Source organism: Oxyura jamaicensis, chromosome 5 (genome assembly GCF_011077185.1).
Source record: "Oxyura jamaicensis isolate SHBP4307 breed ruddy duck chromosome 5, BPBGC_Ojam_1.0, whole genome shotgun sequence".
Taxonomy (NCBI): Eukaryota; Metazoa; Chordata; class Aves; order Anseriformes; family Anatidae; genus Oxyura; species Oxyura jamaicensis.
In genome coordinates, this window is record NC_048897.1 from 44,956,166 (window position 1) to 44,975,559 (window position 19,394).

Here is a 19,394-nt window from a genome sequence, read left to right on the forward strand (position 1 = left end):
TAATGCTGTTGTTCAGCCTGTTTTTGAAGCATTTTTTACTGGCTAGGGAGAGTCGCTCTGGCTGAACTTTGCTTTCCTCTAAGTTTGATCTGCTGGGCAGTGCAGAATTGCCGATCGGCAGAGTGATTCACTGCTCCTGTAATAGTCATTTGCTGCAGCACCAGGTGTATAAAACACACTGGTTCTGACCTGGGAGCATTTCATGAGGATAAATGGTCATAAGTGGGTGTGAGGCAGTATTTCACATTTTTTCAAAATAAGAATATGATTTCCAGGAAGCTTAAAAGAAGCAGGTGTGCAGCCTTTGCTGAACTTGAGTGAGACCCGGTCACTTGGCTCCCATAAGCTGCTTGGGAAATCACAGCCAACGTGTCTGAGCTGTCTAAAAATGATGTCTTAAAATGCCATGTGTAGGAATAAAATGTACTTTGTGAGCAGTTTCCTTTCAAGATTTTGGACCTTTTAATGCTTTTTTTTTTCCTTCCCTTCTTTGAAACTGCCATTAAATCTTCAACTAACCACCAAACTACCTAGCAATAACAGCATAAAGGCATCTGCCTGGGAAAGCTATAAGAGAGGCACCTGTTTATTAGGAGAACATGAAAAAGGAATTGAAAGTTTCCAGATTTAGTTTGAATCAACTAGCCATCTCAGCTTTGTGTTATTCCCATGGGTTTTGGAATTGATCAATTTGTGCTTTTGGTCACATTAAGTACATGGAAGGTAGGAGACTAGAGTTTCCTTTTCTTTAGGCATGGTATTACACCTACAGTGGATTATACCTGCTGATCAGAGATTTAGAAATAGAAATGTTGAAACTGGAACAGAGTCAACAGAAAGGACAAAGTGCACCTTTAAAAGCTAATTCAGTGCAGACCCCGGGGTGGAAACCAGTCTGGAAAATCTGGCTCTGATTTTGTCCCACGGTTGTCCTGACATGCCTAAATATTATAAATTATCATGTCTTGGGAGGGGGAGCGGGTTTGGGAGGAATGCTTTGCATCTGTTTATATCTCTAGCTGGGAACTAATGTTGTCAATTTCTTCTGATCTTTTGCAGGTGAAAGTGATGGTAAGAATTTGTCCTTCTCAAGGAGCACACGAAACATCTGAATCCATGTCCTTCCTAAAGGTGGATCCACGAAAAAAGCAAATCACTCTGTATGATCCAGCGGCAAGTGGGCCTTCCAACATAGGTCACAGGAGAGGTGTTGTTGCTGTTCCAAAGATGTTTGCGTTTGATGCAGTTTTCCCCCAGGATGCTTCACAGGTATTGAAATCACTTGCATAAACCTCCTGAGTCTTCACTGAATTTCTTCACTGAAAAGGTTGCAAGGCATTGGAACAGGCTGCCCAGGGAAGTGGTTCAGTCACCATCCCTGGAGGGATGGAGGGATTCACGTGTAGATGCAGTGCTTAGAGACATGGTTTAGTGGTAGACTTGGCTAGGTTAATGGTTGGATTTGATGAACTTAGATATCTTTTCCAACCTAAATGGTTTGATGATTCTTGTGGCCACAGTGTTTGATATGCCTTAAGAGTACTGTCCTTTTCTGGGGATTTATATTAAAATGAGTTGCCTTAACACATGGAAGAAAACACAGTAATGGATAGACAGGTGGGTAAACTCTACATCTTCAGTTTAGCCAAGATGTAAAATTAAGGAGTAAAAGCTGGGGAGATGGATTTACTGACTAAATTTTCTTGCATTTTTCTTGTGTTGGTGAAAGACATACGGCCAATTTGAAGTTCACTTTTCACTCCAGCTAGGTTTTAACGCACTTGATGTCACAAAGAATGTCCTTCCCCCCTGTTTTCAGTGAGAAAGGATCACGTGCTTAACATTAACTGCGAACACCACTGTTAGAAGAAGAGAGCGAGCTAACCCTGTGGTACTGCTATACCAAAGTAGTTAGGGAGCTTTTATATTTTCATTGCCTTTTCCGGTTTGCTTATTCTCTGTTTTTGACTGATTATTTTATCTTGATTGCAGTACTGATGGTGCATGCCTCTCACAATAGTGATCTCAACATTAGTCTAAAACTTAGCGGCTTTTTCTTACAGACACTAAAACTCCCATTGTTAGCCCTGCTGCAAGGTGGGCTTGCCAGTTGAAGCCACCTTCTGTGCTGGCTTTGGCACCAGCCTTCCAGATTGTTGATCCCTGGTTTGGGCTAGGCTCTTTCAGGTGCTCGTGGTGGACCTTTTGGGTGGCCTGTTTGTGTTGTTCCTGGGTGGCGTTGGCCAGCCCAGCCACTTTTATACAAGCGTCATTGCTCAAGGCAAGCTCACTGCAGTGCACCTGCAAACAGAGCCTTATCATTTCTCTGTAGTTACATATTTAACGCACACCACGCACACACACAGCACTGCCCCACACAGTTGCCAAAGCTAATAGATCATCATATTGTATATTTGAGACCTTCACTGATGTGGATAAACTGGTTTCGGTACACTCAAACATGCTGTTTCCCCTGGAAAAGGAAAATGTGATGCTATGAAATCTTATTCAGGGATCTTAATGCATTTTCTCCAGTATGAATGTCTTTTTAATTCCTGTGAGCACTGTTGAGTAGCTTAATTTCAATGGAGTTGCTACTATTGCTGAATAGCCTTGGCTAAGCTATTATACCAGCAGGAAGTCTGGTTGGATAGCATTCAGTTTGCTACGTTAGTCATGGAATCAATATTCTAAGAGAATAGGTTTAATAGAATTGAAAACTATTTTAGGCTGTAGTAGCAGATCTTATTATTTTTTTTAAGATAGCATAGTTACTAAAATAATAGGACTGATGACATAAAAATAAGGAGAATATTGTGGCTCAAAAATATTGAGCCATTCATTTCATACAGAAGAATAGCTATAAAAAAAAGCAAACAAACAAAAAAAACAATAGCAGTATATGCTTTTACTTATTTGTCTCTAATCTTTCTTTCAGGCTGAGGTATGCTCTGGAACAGTAGCAGAAGTAATCCAGTCTGTTGTGAATGGTGCAGATGGTTGCATATTTTGCTTTGGTCATGTCAAGCTTGGTGAGCTCCCAAATTCGTTACAGTTAATTACTATGTCAGTCTGGTAATTACATGCTGTCAGCTCCTGGAACAATAAACCTGGAGTATATGAATAGATTAGAATTTCTTTTTAATTAGCTTTGCAAACTTATCATGGTTTATTTCTACACTGGGATTGTAAGTTTTAATTTGAAAAGGTAAAATGTAACATCAGATTAGCTTATTCAAGAGAGAGTTTATATATAGGTGCATTGTGATGAAAATCAAAAGATCAGAGATGTTTTTAAAATTTAATTTGCTGTAGGTCTGAGTTACAAAAATGGCAAAATTAATTGAATAAGTAGTAATGGATTAATAATTAAATTCTTTGCATTTTTGAACATTATTTCCCATTATCTGTGTAGCACATGGCATTGCATATAATGTGCAGTAGCAATGTGAAGAAAAAGTGTCTTGTAGAAGAACGGTGAATTAAGTTCACATTTGTCTTTTCATTCTAGGAAAATCTTTTACCATGATTGGGAAAGACAGTTCCACACAAAGCCTTGGTATCATCCCCTGTGCAATTTCTTGGCTCTTCAAATTAATCAATGAACGTAAAGAAAAAACTGGGACACGTTTCTCTATTAGAGTATCTGCTGTGGAGATCAGTGGCAAAGATGAAAACCTTAAGGATTTGTTAGCTGAAGTAGCCAGTGGCAGCCTTCAGGATGGCCAGTCTCCTGGAGTTTATCTGAGAGAAGATCCAATATGTGGAACACAGGTATAATGGATATCACAATATAAATTTGCTGAGTCTAACTTCCTTAAACTTTTTATTTCTTTTTATCTGACAACAATTATGAAAATTTTTAAGACAGGAAAAACAAATCTTTGGTTTTAATCTATAAGCCCTGCTCCCATGGTGTAAGTATCTGTATGGTTTAATTTGTCAAGAGATTTAGCCAGTTTGGGAAAAAAAAAAAAAACGTTCCTGTGCAAATTCGTTATATTCTTGTTTATATTCCAGCTTCAAAACCAAAGTGAGCTAAGGGCCCCGACTGCAGAGAAGGCTGCATTTTTCCTTGATGCTGCACTTGCTGCCAGAAGTACCAGCAAACCTGAATGTGACGAAGAAGACAGGAGAAATTCACACATGCTCTTTACTCTTCACATATACCAGTATCGCATGGAGAAGAGTGGCAAAGGAGGAAGTATGAATCTGCTCACCATGTTCTTTATTTTTAAATTACTTCAGTTTGGGTTGATTTAACAATAATTTGCAATAAGCTTAGAAATAAAAAGTGAAATGAACCCTCAAGCCAGTCTACTTATAACTTCAGTAACTGTAGCTAAAACCTGTTTTCCTCCCTATTAATATTTAATATTGTCATTATCCCGTGCTGTATTCATTATTTTCTTCATTTGAATATGTTTTGAATACCCAGTCTGGCTTGAGCTCATGCAAACATGTGATGTACAACTGGTTTTCCCCTTTTTGTTTTAGTGTCTGGAGGACGCAGCCGTTTGCATCTCATTGATCTAGGAAGCTGTGAAAAAGTGCTGAGCAAGAGCCGAGATGGAGGGGGCTCCCTGTGTTTGTCTCTCTCTGCCCTGGGCAATGTAATTTTGGCCTTAATTAATGGTGCTAAGCATGTGCCATATAAGTAAGTGAATTATTGAATGTATTAGTGTAGATTTGTGTCTGGTGTTACCTTAAGAATGAATTGCATTGCATCAACAATTCACTCTTATCTAAGATGAAATAAAAGGAAGTTTTGTTAGAGAAAGACCTGTTTTCTAAGGTCACTTACATATTGCAGATATATCTATTTATCTACCTGTGTGTGTGTATACATACACAGAATGTTTAGAGGTCACATAGTAACATGAAATTCTTACTTAAGTGACCAAAAAATTGTATGGTTATTGGCATATATTTAATCTGGGTGTATGGTTAAGATGGTTTGATTGTTGAAAAATGCAGGGAGAAATGGTGAAAATGTTTTTTCTCTGTCCTCTCTTTCCTGGGTCTTGGATTTAGACATGTCTCAGCCAGCTGGACAGAAACAGTAAACACTTCCATCAAAATTTCATAGAATTTTGTCTCCTTTTACCAAATTTAGAAATTATATTGAAATTCAGAAAAAAATGATGAGCACCATGTTGCACAGTTGTTTAACAGAAGTGAACATTTATGCATATTGCTGTTTAGTGTACTTGAAAATAATGTTATGTCAAACACACCTGTCAAGAGCCCAGCCCAAAGACAAGATACACAATGTAAACATCCCTACCAGAAGTTGGCCTTCTGTCCTTAAATTTAATTGCTACTTGTCTTTGTAACATTGTCCCTTCATTATCAATCATGTCATTTCACTTATTTATCTAGTGTTGCATCTCAAACAGGTGTTCTTTCTTTCTATATTAAACAGAAAGTAGATAACTTCCTCAGGCTAGTTGCTACATTTGTGGATGGAGTACAGGATGGACGGGTTAGAATAGGGAAGGACAGATCTTCAACTTTGTCACCTACTGTGATTGGTGAGCATAGACATGATGCTAGTTCCCACATATTGAGCCAGCTTGGAGTTGTGTTGGAAGCAGCCTCCAGGGATCCTTGGGTACATGTGTTGGGGACCCATGGAGGACAAAATGTCACCTGTCTTGTCAGCTTTGCTTTCTGTAGCTGATGATTGCATCACCAACAAAGTCCTTAGAGAGAAATTTAGCTTCCTATTTGCTATGTCAGAACAGAGTACAGCAGGCTGAATGGAAACTAGATTAGTTAAGGTGGCACTGATAATATGTTTCTGATATCTAATGTTATTTGTTTAGGATTTTCATACTGTTTCTGTTGACTTTTTTTTCTTTATATCAAAATTATTTGCATGTAGCTTACAAAGCTTAGATATCCAGATGCAAAGTCTGCTCAGGTAAAAAAGACTTGCTTGGGTAGTATGAGATAGACCTGAAATAACTGAACTAGTTATCAATTGTTTTACAGTTGTCTAAAGTAACAAAATGACTTACGCTACAAATACACAGGCAAATAAATTGTCAAAATGCTTGTTATCTTTGCATGTGTGTGTTTAGACACATTTTAAGTATGGTCAAATAATAGGAGAAACTTCTTATTGGCTTGTACCATAGTTACATATGTCCTATGAGAACGAAAGCACAACTTGGGGTGTAAAAATCTGCAAAAAAAAAAAAATATATATATTTCTTTAAACCATCCTAATGTTCTCAATTGTTACACAGGGACAACAAGTTGACAATGTTGTTGAGGGAATCACTTGGGAACATCAACTGCAGAACTACTATGATTGCGCATATTTCTGACTCCCCAGCCAATTATGCAGAAACTCTCACCACCATTCAGCTTGCATCACGAATCCACCGAATGAGAAAGAAGAAATCCAAGGTTGGTGCACAAACAAGCCGCAATTAATTCATTTGAAAATGAGTTTTCCTAGCCTCTCAGTGGGGGTATGTAGGATTTCTTGGCAGTAAGAAATAATACAAAATGCACAAAAGCTCAGGAGAGGAACTGACAAATGACTTGGAACCAAGCCATCATCCCACCCTCAATCCTTAATCCTAAAATTCCCTTTCTTTTTGTTCCAAATGTATTCTTTCTTTGCTTGTATGCGGAACTATCTCAAAAGCTTCAATTTGTGTTAATTAAAAAAACAATAAGAAATGGAAAACTGTTGAGGAGAAAGACAACGTATAATATTTATTGTAAACTATCTGAAAAGGTGTGATAGATTTACTCCTAATTCAGTAAAATGTATGTAACATGACCTTGTTACTTTAATTCACTCTGTAATATTTTTCTACTAGATGTAATTGTGATCATACACACAGAGCATAGACTATATAGCAAACCTACCCTTTTTATCAATAACATGCATGTATATGTACCTATATATCAATTCACGTTCATAATTTTTCTCTTTTTGATCATTTGCAGTATGCATCCAGCTCGTCTGGAGGAGAGAGCTCATGTGAAGAAGGACATGTGCGAAGACCTCCCCATCTCCGACCTTTCCACCCACGAACTGTTGCCCTTGACCCTGACCTTCCTGTCCTGAGTATATCTAGTGATCCTGATTATTCTTCTAGCAGTGAACAGTCTTGTGATACTGTCATCTATGTTGGTCCCAATGGCGCAGCTTTATCTGACAGGGAATTGACAGATAATGAAGGTCCTCCGGAATTTGTTCCCATAATCCCATCCCTGAACAAGAAGAGAAGTAAAGACAATTCTGCTACTGGTAGGAGTTCTGACAAGGACCATTTTAAATGCAACACTTTTGCTGAACTGCAAGAAAGGTTAGAGTGCATTGATGGAAGTGAGGAACCCATCAGATTTGCTTGTGGAGAAATCTCTGTTGTGTCCAATTGTAGTCCATTGCCCGGAGGTACAGAAAATGCACAATCTAAACTGATAAAGGAAAAAATTTCTCCTCCTTCTGGAGGATTTAAGAAACCAGTTCCACAAGAAACAGCATCTCCAAAAAAAGGACATAACCTTCCTTTCCAGACTGTTGCATCAAAGGGTGGCAATGGTAATTGTCATGAGAAGAACACACCTCAGTTGAAAACAGAGCTTTGCAAGCCACAAAGCAGAGCTGACGGCAAAATAACAGTACTGGAGGGAGAGAGAGAGATGATCACCGATTCCCTGCAGTCGTCAAGGTGTAGCCCTTCAAAGAATCTGGAGCAGAATAAAGCTACAGCTGACTGTGTCACTAAAGAAAAGTCCTTGTATGCAAAGAGACCCCTGCCAAGCCCAGCACCCCCACCTCCACAGCCGAAAGAGCAGGTGCTGGGCCCCAGTGCTCAGAGTTTGGAGTTGGACAATAGCAATGCAGTTCGCACTCCTCCTGTGGGAATGAGCAAGCAGATGGCCAACAAGCCTGAGCAGAACCCCCAAGGAAGCGCATTTCTGGTTGGTAGCAATGCCCAGAATCAGTCAGGTGCTATAGAGGTACACAGCTTCCGGTCAGCGTTCAGAGGTAAATGTTTTGATCGGGATATCTTAACCACCACGGTGACTTTGCAGCAGCCCGTTGAGCTGAATGGCGAGGATGAACTTGTTTTCACTGTGGTGGAAGAGCTGTCCATCAGCGGGATTATGGATAATGGAAGACCTTCGAGTATCATTAGCTTTAACAGTGACTGCTCCCTTCAGGCTCTCGCATCAGGTTCGAGGCCAGTTAGTATTATCAGCAGCATAAATGATGAGTTTGATGCTTATACCTCACAGGAAACTTCTACTGGTGTAAATATTGATATTGTTGTGCCCTTTGCTAAGGATCCCTTTACTGGCAGCAGACGTTCCTCCATCAGTTCATGGCTCAGTGAAGTCAGCATCTGTACAATTGAAAGTGATGGAGCCCAGTCTAGTGACAGTTTTGTTGCTCAGTCATCTTACAGCTGTAACAAGTCTGAGGAACCATTCAACTTGGATTCACCCAATTCATCCGTCCCCCTAAAAAGCGCTCTGAATGACAGTGGATTTTGCTTCTCTGAACTGGACAGTGAGAGCATGAATTCTAGCAAGCTGTCCTCAGGCTTTGGCAAAAGCCCTCAAACCTCTGAAACTACCAAAGCATCTCAGATTAAAAGTGCTTTTTGTGTCACTGATCAGCCTGTAAAAATAAAATGTGGTAATTCTCGCGATACACCTGTAATAGAAACAATACATTCTAGTCTTCCTAGGAAAACAAAAACTACCTCTTCTCCAATCCACAATAATACTGTCCTCAACTATAAAGAGCTGCAGAATCCACATTGCATATTTGAAGATCCCTGGCTGTTGCGCACAGATAATCAGCTGGAAACAAAACCTGCAGATGCATTGCTCTCTCCAAAATCTCACCCATTTGGTACTGAGAAGCAGCCAGGAAAAGCTGCCCAGTATTTTGGTGCAGCATCTGGGCCAACAAAGTCACAGACTATGCTTACCTGTTCGCAGAGGGTTGTAGATGGTTGTGAAATGGCCTGCAAATCCTCCAGCGGAGCTGCAAAGAAGTCAGAAGCTGTGATGAAGATGCCACAGCTGAAGAGAGGAGCCACCACACTGGGAGTGATGCCAGTATCGCATGCTAACAGTAGTTTGTCGGAGGCCATCACCCGAGGGAATTCGGATGCTGCCATGGCCACTGGCAGCTTGAAATCTTCACTGGGAAAGAAGAGCATGCCACAGAAGTCAAGCTTGTTGCCCAGGCCAGGTGGCCCAACGCCGCCAACACCTCCTGTACGCAAATCGAGCCTGGAGCAGAAACCTGTCCTTCTGGGAAATGGTGGGGGAAAAGCCACCAGCTTGGACTTTGCCAGAGCTGCGACACCAAAGGCTGAGGATGAAATAGATTTGCGTTTGAAAGCTGGGTCTTTCTTCAGTGAAAGTGCCAGCAGTAGAATGAACCTGAAGGGTGACCACTCTTTGCCTAAGATGACATCAAGCTTGAAGACAAAGGCGTCCAAGAGCGAAGCTGTGCACCGCTATGGAAGCCACATGTCCTTGGAGAGGTGTGACAGCCTGACATCAGTCGGATCCAAAGCAAACGTGGCGAGGGAAAATGGGAACGCAGGTAACAGCCGGACAGGACGCTCTGTCCCTAGGCTGGGCGTCCCCCCTGTTGCCTCAGGTGTGGCTTTACCACCACCCTTCACTGCCCCTGCACCTGGAAAAAACAGCCAGGCAAAACCCACAGCTAACCAGAAGGTCCAAGCCAGCGGGAATAAGAACCGGGGCCTCTCTGCCAGCGGGTCCAAGTCTCTCAGCTCCTCCGTGAAGTCCCTGGCACAGCCCACGGGGAAGGGCTCTAGCATGGCTCCTGGTGGGAAGGTACCCCCCCGCTCCATGCAGCCTGTCAGTGGCAAACCCAGCCGAGGGACCATTATGGGGACCAAGCAGGCCATGAGGGCGGCCAACAGCCGTGTAAACGAGCTGGTATCAGGCGGCTCTGTCAAGGTGGGCCACTTCCGAGGCTCCACCGACTCTGACAGTGGCAATGACAGTGGCATTAACCTCAGTGATGAGAAGTCGCAGATCCCGGTGCTGCCGTCTCCTTACAGCAAGATAACGGCACCCCGGCGGCCTCAGCGGTACAGCAGTGGGCACGGTAGTGACAACAGCAGTGTCCTAAGTGGGGAGCTGCCGCCAGCCATGGGGAGGACGGCTCTCTTTTACCACAGCGGTGGCAGCAGTGGCTACGAGAGCATGATTCGGGACAGCGAGGCCACCGGCAGTGCCTCCTCGGCACACGACTCCATGAGCGAAAGTGGGATGTCATCGCCAGGCCGGATGAGGAGCCTCAAGTCTCCCAAGAAACGATCAACAGGTAAGGAAGGAAAGGGAAGGCAGCCAGGTGGCCACTAGTGTGCTGCTGAGTCCCTCAGGATGGGGGATTTTCACAGCACCTCCAACTGAGAGGGAGAGGTGGTTTTGGGGGGAGCTCAAAGCCAGGACTGCCTGCATGCACTTGTGCGCTTGTATTGCTGTGACAGCAGCTACTTGTCATTTATTTCACTTCAAAGCTGCAGGTGTGACACAGGTGCTGCCGTGGAGAGGGCAGGAGAGGCGCTGGGTGCCCCGGGGCGACGGCAGCCTCCCTGCGAGGGAGGAGGCAGCAGATGGCTGCCGGCAGATAGGGGACATGCTTCCTCAGTGGGATTGGTGGCGAGCATGGCACCAGCACAGCCCAGATTAGGAGGGTATACGAGTGGATTGGGAAGAGTGATGGTGCTGATAGCTTTTGTGAGGATCAAGTGAGAAATTTTTGTGCACGCTGAGGAAGAACAGGGAGAGAAGGTCAGTGAGGAGAGGAGGAGCTCTGCTGCCAGGAGCTGGTGAGGGAAATATCAGTGAGGGGGGCTGGAGCTCCCGTTTGGAAACAAGGGAATAGTCCTGGAGGGGAGAATAGCACTTGTGAATTAATGAGGATTGCTGGATGCACGTTAGGTTATCCAAAGGTAGGGCTTGGGGGCAGAGCAGAAGGGTGCATATGCAAGATGCAAGCAAATCCTACGTTACTGCTACCAGCTAATCGCAAAATTATAGTGTTGCTCTGTAGTAGTAGTTTTATTATGTAATTTTAGAGTGCATGTGTAGATTCTATAAACAATAGCAAACTGATGGGAGGATTGGCTCCTGCTCACATACTGTGCCAATGCAGATGCCTCTGACTGCGCCGTGCAAAGGTGGGCGTACAAGTGCCAGGTCCTTTTTTCTGCTCTCTGGTGCCTTTCCTTGTTGCTTTTGCAGGTGGTGCTCATGTAAGTGTCTGCCCTCATGTAAGCTGGCAGTAGCCAGCTTCAAAATCAGGATCGTATGGCTGCTGTTACAGTACTCATTTTTATTGATCTAGCTTGAAGTCCTGTAGTGTCGTAAAAAATTGGTAACAATCGGTGCCGTGTAGGTAATGACCAGCAGCCTCATTCAGCAACCTAAGCATACTGACTGGTAGAAATATAGTAGGATTTGATACCAGCAATGCACTTAATTTGAGCTTTTGGTTGGAAAAGGATAATTATTGCAGTCCTTGTAGACACCCATAATGCTCAATTCTGCCTCAGAAACCAGAAAAATTCTACCCCAAGCAAGTTAAACTGATGCAGATCTCAGGGTGCTTTCTGGTCAAAGAAACTGAGTTGCTTCAGCAGGTGATAAATCAGTTTGGAAACTTAGTGCAGCATTTTGCTGCAGTTCTCTTTCCATAGCATATCAACCTCGTAGACCTTTCCTACAAATCAATATTAACAGCTGTAAAATTTGTGCACGTATTGAGAAGGCATTACCCACTGATGGATTTCTATTTGTTTTTGCCTCAGGAAATGCTTATAAGGTCTTTAAAAATGACAAACTATTTTTTTTTTTCGATTGGAATTACTCTATATCAGTAAATTATGTATTACTTTTTGGAATGCTTTAGACTTTGAGGCCATAATGTATTTTATACATGAAAAAAGGTTTCATAGGTACTTTGTGAAATATTTCTTAGAAGAAATGTTTGATGCAGACCCATTATTGACCTAAAATAAATTGTAATCTTTGCCAAGTGTTAGACATTCTTGATGTTGCTTACATTGCTCCAAACTGTGTTTTAGCTGTGCAGTCTCTGCATTTAAGGAAGGTTTTGAAGGGAAACCCATCCAATCCATACTCCCTTGGATGTTGCTGGATACCTTGTTCCCTTATCCTTGAAATTCATTTTCAGAGAAACGACATCAACTTTGGACTTTGGCTGGTTCAGTGGAAGGACTTTAAGTTTGTCTGTTTAGTGTATAAGTCTTAATGCATCTGTTCAATGTCCTTTTCAGACAGAATCCCGCTCTCACCAATGTAGTTCCAAGCTCAGAGCTACAGTGGGTGATTTCAGCAGGCAAATAGCAGTGATTCAAGTTGGGTTGTGAGAATGCTGAACAGGTGTTGCAGAAGTAGAATCAAGTCTTAGCCTTTCCAAAATATTCCCTTAGTGATTGTTGTTGTTACTTAGAAGTTAACAAGGTAGAATAAGGGATATTTTTCTTAAGACTATGTAAACCAGATAACTCTTCAAGTATCTGTGGAGGTGCATTGTTCTCAGGGGTACCTGCAGGGCTTTTGTCTCCATTTTCTCTGGAAGCTTGTGACGGGGCTTACCTGATAGCCTTAATGTGAATTTTACTTTCCTGCAGAGGTCTCAGTCCCAGTAGTTATCTTGGGAGCACTCTCCTCTGAGCAGCACTGTCTTGTCTGTTGGATGTGCTCCCTTTGGCAAGACGACCAGAAGTAATAAGACTCCTTACCTCTGAGTTGGTTTTCAGTTAAAGCTGTTTATACTTCCTGCTAACATGTGACATTTCAGTTTGTTTCTGGTGGCCTTCAGTCCTCCTGTTTGCCAAGGGATTGAACTGCAGGGTTGTTAACATTGTCTGAGCAGCCCCATGTGTGTGTACTCATCCTCAACGTATGTAATGTACTGGTCAGTCTTTGAAAGAATGAAGAGAGAGACTTAGGACCACGAAGAATGCTGGACACCAAAGTGCCAGCTCTTGAATACAGAAGTAACAGCGTTTTTGAAGGACACAAATCAGCTTCTGCTGTAGGAAACATAAGTCCTGGCAATTGTATCAATGTAATGGTTTGCTGCTTATTTGGGGGAAACCAAGGAACTGGTGAGGTTAGTCATGCCCTGACCTTCTGAGTGTTAGTGCAAATAGTGATAGGCCTGGACATTGGGGGTGACTCAATGGCACTTTGGTTGGTTGCTCCCTTCTGAAGTGCCAAAGGCCTCCTAATTCCACAGTGTCAATGAACACTGCTGTTATTTAGCTCCTTAAAGTATTTGTGGTAGTTCTGGAGAGAGCTGTTGGCTCTTTGCAAAGAAGTAATGCAATGAAGGGGATCTTAATAGCCTTGCTTGGCTTTAACTGGAGGAGCAGGATATTTTCTGACTTGCCTGCCATTATTAGTATTGGTCTGAAATTACTCACAATCATACTTCCATTGAAAGGTAATGAGTACCATTATAGCTCACCAAAGAGAAATTAATCCAGGAAAAATATTTTTGCAAGGAGAGAATAAACAACTGGGGCTCAGTCATCTGCCTTAGGAAAAGGAACTGCTGTTACTCCCATCAGTAAACCAAGAGGATAATATTTTGCCAAGACAGTAACTCAACAGCCTGAGGGTACTTTACTAAAAGGAAAAGACCAAGAAAAGCATTTCTTCCTAAGTTTCTGGAGAACCTAGATCTTTAATTTGCTGCAGTAATGTTCTGCAGTCTGTTAGACCTCCTAGAGTCTCAAGGAACACTTGTCTTTTGTGTTTTAGGTCTCCAGCGTCGTAGACTGATTCCTGCTCCATTGCCAGATGCTGCCTCCCTAGGAAGAAAACCCAGTGTCACTGGCCAGTGGGTTGACCTACCACCTTTGCCAGGCACTTTAAAAGAGCCATTTGAAATTAAAGTTTATGAGATTGATGATGTAGAACGATTACAGCGACACAGACAAGAGGAAACTGAGGTCAGGACATATTTTACAACTGTAGACAACTTAAATTACACTATACATGCAGAATCCTTGCTTGAATGCTGGGAGGGTGTTCTGGAAATTGATTGCAATTAAAGCACTATAATTATTAATTTTACAACTCATATGTTGGGGTACCCTTAACACAGAATATGAAAATTATTACTGTCTAAAATGAATTGTGTTTAACATGACTGATGGTGTAAATGGAAGTTACCAATGAATATATTATGAGAAGACTTTGTAATCTTACCCTAGTTGATGAAACCTTACAGCCTTTCTCAACTGTAGGGTCATTAACTCTTTATGTAAATGACAGGATTCTGTTAAGTCAGGGATACACTGAGTATGATTTGTTTGTAATTGGGAAATACCAGCTAATTCTATTTTGGAGACAAGAATTTCTATATTCTTCTGATGCCTTTTTCCCATTTCTTTCATAATAGCCTTTCCAGGATGTTGAGAAGGTAGGAATACTTTTAAGAAAATAAGAATTCATATGTCTTAGGATTAAATATGACTCTTAAATTATTATTGGTCTGTGTTTATCATTTGCACTACTGGAAAAAATTCCTCTACAAACATTAGTAATCTCAAAATATATTAGAGATGTTTACTAATTCAGAGGAGTGCAATAAATGCTCGAGTGATGTAGCATGCTGTTCCTCTAGATTGGAGGCCATTCATTAATACTCCAAATTAAAAAACAAACACCACCACCAAAAAAACAACTTCAACAACAACAAAAACCCTTGCCTCATAACTCATAAGTAGTGAACTGGGAGCAATTTGTGTCTAGTTGTCAGATGTCAGCTCATAACAGGCAAATTCATGAAATGTTTTCCCTGTGTTTTAAAAGGGTCTGATGTATTTCCATACCAAGCTGAAGATACTAGAAAGGCGCCAGCAGCGAATCAGAGAAGTAAAGGCAAAGCATGAGTTTTTGAAGGAAGAGTTGGAGGAGACAAAGTGCAGGTTGATGATGGATCCAAACAAGTGGAAAGAAGATTGTAAGTCTTATGCAAAATAGTAGTATGATCAGCATGTAACAATTTTTCAGCATGTGAGCAGTCCCACTGACAAAGACGAGCAGTTGCTAAGATACTCTGCTGAAATGAACTCTAAAGTACTCTGTGACCCCATTAGTGTTTCTGTGATAGAGATTTTTTTTTTCAGTGCTGGATAGTATCAGAAATGGAAGAACTAAAAAAAATACAGTGGAAACTCACTGTGATTCTTGTTAATATCTATATAGTCTTTCATTTCCGTTTTTTTCAAAGAAGGAAAAGATGTTTCCAAATCCATATTATGGCTGGGAAACTGAGACATGAGATTTGCTCACAGACTGAGTGCTATACTTAAATGGAGCTGCAAGGTAGGGGTTTGCATCTGCTGAACACTGTGAAAAAATGTCTTAGTTGAAGAGAAGTAAAATAGTTCTCTACATGATTTTCTACCTTGTGATAGAATACTGTTTTGCTGTGAGATGTTTATCTTTTTTTTTTTTTTTTTTTTTGTCTGACAGTTGAAGTGGATCCTGATCTTGATAAGGAGTCACAGGAGTACCTGGAGGCACTGGAACAAGTGACAGAGGAACTGGAGCAGTGTGTTAATCTTTGCAAGTCACACATCATGATAGTGACGTGTTTTGATATTGGAATAACAGATGTACAAGATGGAGTAAGGGAAGTGGAAGTTTGAAGAGAGGTTTTTTAAGGGACTGGAGGAAGTGAAGCTGGATCGTCCGATATGAAGTAAAGAGATGAAGTCGCTGGAAAGTGAAGGAGGAAAGGTGAAGACTAAAAAGCAACAATGAACGTTGTAGGAGAAAGAAACAGCTGAGGGGATGGGAATGTTCATATATCATTTGGTGCCTCAACGTGACCTGAACTGTACAAAGATAAAAGTAGGAACAAGTACTGCTTCTGCCAGATGGAAGCGAGGAAATTTAGTACAAACCAAGACATTAAAAAACAAACATACAATGGAAGTGCCTTTAAAGATCATTTGATTTTCATTTTTGTATTTGGTGCTAGAATTAAAGCCAGCAAACCTAAGCAGACCACAAAATGTATTCCTACGAAATATTTTATACTGTATAGTGTATTTATGACTATATGTAAAAAAAAAAAAACGAACAACATTGTAGCAAAAGCAATAAGTAAATTATGTTTTCATACCTGAACTTGCCTTCTTGTTTCATAGAAAAGCTGTTTTATGTAGCAGAATTAAAATTGTATTATAATTGTTTTCTTGGTTAGGGTTCAAGATATTTTTATGAACATTTATCTATTGAAAAGGTGTATTATGGCATTTTGAGATGATTGTTTTACCTTCGGGTTTTGTATTATTACTTTTTCAGATCAAAATAAATGTTTGTTTTCCATTTTATATATACATATATAGATATATATTAACTGCTTACCTACTTTCTTGGTTACTAACCTCACTTATCACAGACCTGGTCTTTTTGGAGTCGTTAACTTAAGGTGAGGATGTCTACAAAGGGCACTGTGGTTTGTTTTGGTTTTCTTTTTTCCTCTTTGACTGCAGGAATTGAGAATTATGTTTACTACCAAAACCATAAAACAAACAAAAAAAAGGAAACGAAGTTTTTGTAAATGTTAAGTTAGGTCCATATTTTTATATAGTTTTGACTATAAATATAGCATTTGCATTTTGAACTTTTAAGACAAATAGTATATCTTTTTACAGTTTTTCTAAGGAAGGCAAACCCTCAGGATCAAGTTTATACATGCTGCATGAGATTTGTGCTTTTTTGAAGGAGGCCACTTAAGTGTGGGAACTATTGATAAATTGTTGCCAAACAAATACTTTTGAAAAGGTTTAATAGTGTATGTAATACCGCATTTCATAATGAATCATATTTTCTGATCATCTTCCTTTTTATGGTTTTTTCAAGTCCTTTGTACAAATATGTATTATAACAGCTTGCTTCAGTTTTTATCTGTGAATAAAAGATACATCTATTGTTACGATTTCTTCTTGCTATGTAAGTGATCTTAATGTTAAGAAGAGGGAGGATGGCCTGTGGTGCACAATGCTAAATGTCATATTATCTCTGCCCAAGAGAGAGAACAGAAGAGAGTTTTGACATTAGTCATCACAAGCCAATCAGGAGAGAGGCAAAACACCAAAGGGTAAAATAAATAGCAATGATAATACTTACATTCTCTTAGCGCTTCATAGCTTACAGAACAAAGACCGTCAGCTCAGATGCTTTTTTTCCCTGATGAGACAAAGCAATTAAAAATGGGTCTACAAACACACACAAACTTTAGGAACTGGAATCAAGCCCTGGGCCCTCTTCGTCCATCACAGTGTTTATTCCTGTCTGACACTGCTGCATTTGCTCTCTGGTTAGGCAGTAGCTGTGTCTGGTCCTCATTTCCCACTGATGCCAGCTGTAGTAACTCCAGGCAGATTGAATATAAAGCTAGTGCTCCTAATGGCACCATCTCAAGTATTTTCCAGCCATTTGGTCAAACGATCTGTAATGCATGAAGTTTTCCCCTCCCTCTTTCTCTCCTTTTGTAGCCTTAACAGCACAGCATCCAAGCACCGCATTCTCTTACCCTCCTAAGATGTCTGTGAGGGGGGTATGTTTTTCTCATTCTACACCTGGAGGAGGGAGGAGAGAGAGAGAGAGAGTTTGATGCTAAAATACCTTTATGACTTTACATAGGTTACGAGGGATGCCCTCATCTTATTTGATGTTTGTCCCTGGAAAAGGATGCACCATGTTTACTTGTTGAAATTTGGTACTACAGTGAGTTGTACGCAGGGGAATGTGGCATCTAGAATTTCTGGAGGGTCCCTGTACTGATATCCTTGAATACCAGATACATTTATGAAGTTCTAAATTCTTGTGTTTGCTTTCTGTGCATGTGCAGAAAGTTGTGGTTCTTCCAAAGATTGAATTAAAACCAAGCAGTGATTTAATACATTGTGGGTTTTTCAGTGCAAAGATCAGATAAATACAATCAAAATAAAGGCAGCAGTGTGCTGAGGGATGAGGATTTCTTAGCAACGGAGAAAACCTCTAAACTAGAGGGCTGAAGGAGAATATTTTCATGGGAGCTCTGCAGTGGGGTGTAAGTTTTGTGCAGGTGCCATTGTATCATCCTCTGACGGCAGTTGTCTTCATAGCGCTGCCTACTACAAGGTGTGTTGACCAGTGGTATCCTCTGAGCCCTTGGCACAGCAGGCTGGACTCACATCTTTTCAGGGTAGCCTGTACACCCCTAATAAATGGACATGAGAGTTTTTGTTTCTTTTGTTTGCCAGCTTACAAGTCTCGGTTGTTTCTCCCCAACTCTAGCAATATTATAATTATCTGAAATAAAAATCAACCCACAAATTATCCATTCCAAATTATATAAACCTTATTTGTTTAGATGTTCATCTATGTAGTGTTTGCTGATCAGTCCCACAGCCTTTGATACTTTTCCTTAATTTCTAGCTATGGTTATGTTTTCCACAAAATAGCAAGAGAGACATTTCAGGGCTGCTTAGTTCCATGTCAACATGGCAATAGCATGCATATTAAATACATTTAGCCTCTGGCTTGGTGACACAAAACAAGTCTGAGATGCAAAATAAGGCGAAGCACTGAGGGATGAAATAATGGACTTTTCCCTATGCAAATTATGTTTTTTATTGCTAATTGTGGATAGTAAATCTTTCATATCTCAAGTCCTCAGATCCTGTAATATTCCTTTCTTTTTGGTTACCTTTGCAGTTCTGCCCAGTTAAGATTCATACAAACATATGCTCAGTTTATAATTCAAGCCTATTTTGCAAAAGGCTTAATTATATAAGGTTGCAAATTATAATTGCAAAATGAAACTGGATGCTTTATTTCATTAATTTTCTATTGAGATTTAATGATTTAAGAGAGCCATTAAATTGCATGCTTGAAGGAATGATCTTTTTGAATTTGTTACATTACCAAATAAAACCTTAGAAACACAGTGGTGCTGGAGAACTCTATGAGTTACTCTTGGCAGGGCCAATTCACACTAGAATTCTTTCTCCCTTGGTTGCAGTTCTTTTCATGAAATCCCTTACCTCCTCCTTCCAAAGGGGAACCCTTCCTCCTTCCCTTGATGGCCCAATCTACGAAGCAGCTCACATTATGTTTATTTCCTGGTGACAAGATTGGGTCCCCCTCCACAGAATGTAGTGACAGATGCTGTATTTTTAAATCAATATAATGGTGACTCTAAATAAAACCTGAATATTAAAGTTCAGGTAGTGGGACAAGGATTCCCCTTTCCTCCAATGCCATCTCTCATCAGATTCCTCTAACCAGGAGGCCAAAGGTGACCTTGCCTGCATGTGAGGGACAGGGAG

At 40.8% G+C, this 19,394-nt stretch overlaps 1 protein-coding gene across 3 annotated transcripts in view; it reads left to right on the forward strand.

The window, feature by feature from the left end:
* The window catches only part of KIF26A (kinesin family member 26A), a 101,684-nt gene extending 84,667 nt beyond the window's left edge, over positions 1 to 17,017 (forward strand). For 2 of the 3 annotated variants that reach the window (XM_035328010.1, XM_035328012.1), the window contains exons 6-16: positions 1,060 to 1,269; positions 2,939 to 3,032; positions 3,512 to 3,774; positions 4,021 to 4,204; positions 4,498 to 4,657; positions 6,255 to 6,417; positions 6,970 to 10,348; positions 13,822 to 14,012; positions 14,465 to 14,485; positions 14,878 to 15,028; positions 15,544 to 17,017. In XM_035328010.1, coding sequence (XP_035183901.1) covers positions 1,060 to 1,269; positions 2,939 to 3,032; positions 3,512 to 3,774; positions 4,021 to 4,204; positions 4,498 to 4,657; positions 6,255 to 6,417; positions 6,970 to 10,348; positions 13,822 to 14,012; positions 14,465 to 14,485; positions 14,878 to 15,028; positions 15,544 to 15,719 — 4,992 coding nt within the window. In that variant the 3' untranslated portion in view covers positions 15,720 to 17,017. The remainder of the gene's footprint in view (positions 1 to 1,059; positions 1,270 to 2,938; positions 3,033 to 3,511; positions 3,775 to 4,020; positions 4,205 to 4,497; positions 4,658 to 6,254; positions 6,418 to 6,969; positions 10,349 to 13,821; positions 14,013 to 14,464; positions 14,486 to 14,877; positions 15,029 to 15,543) is intronic. The other variant, XM_035328011.1, reaches the window with a different exon arrangement.
* Positions 17,018 to 19,394: the final 2,377 nt, after the last annotated feature.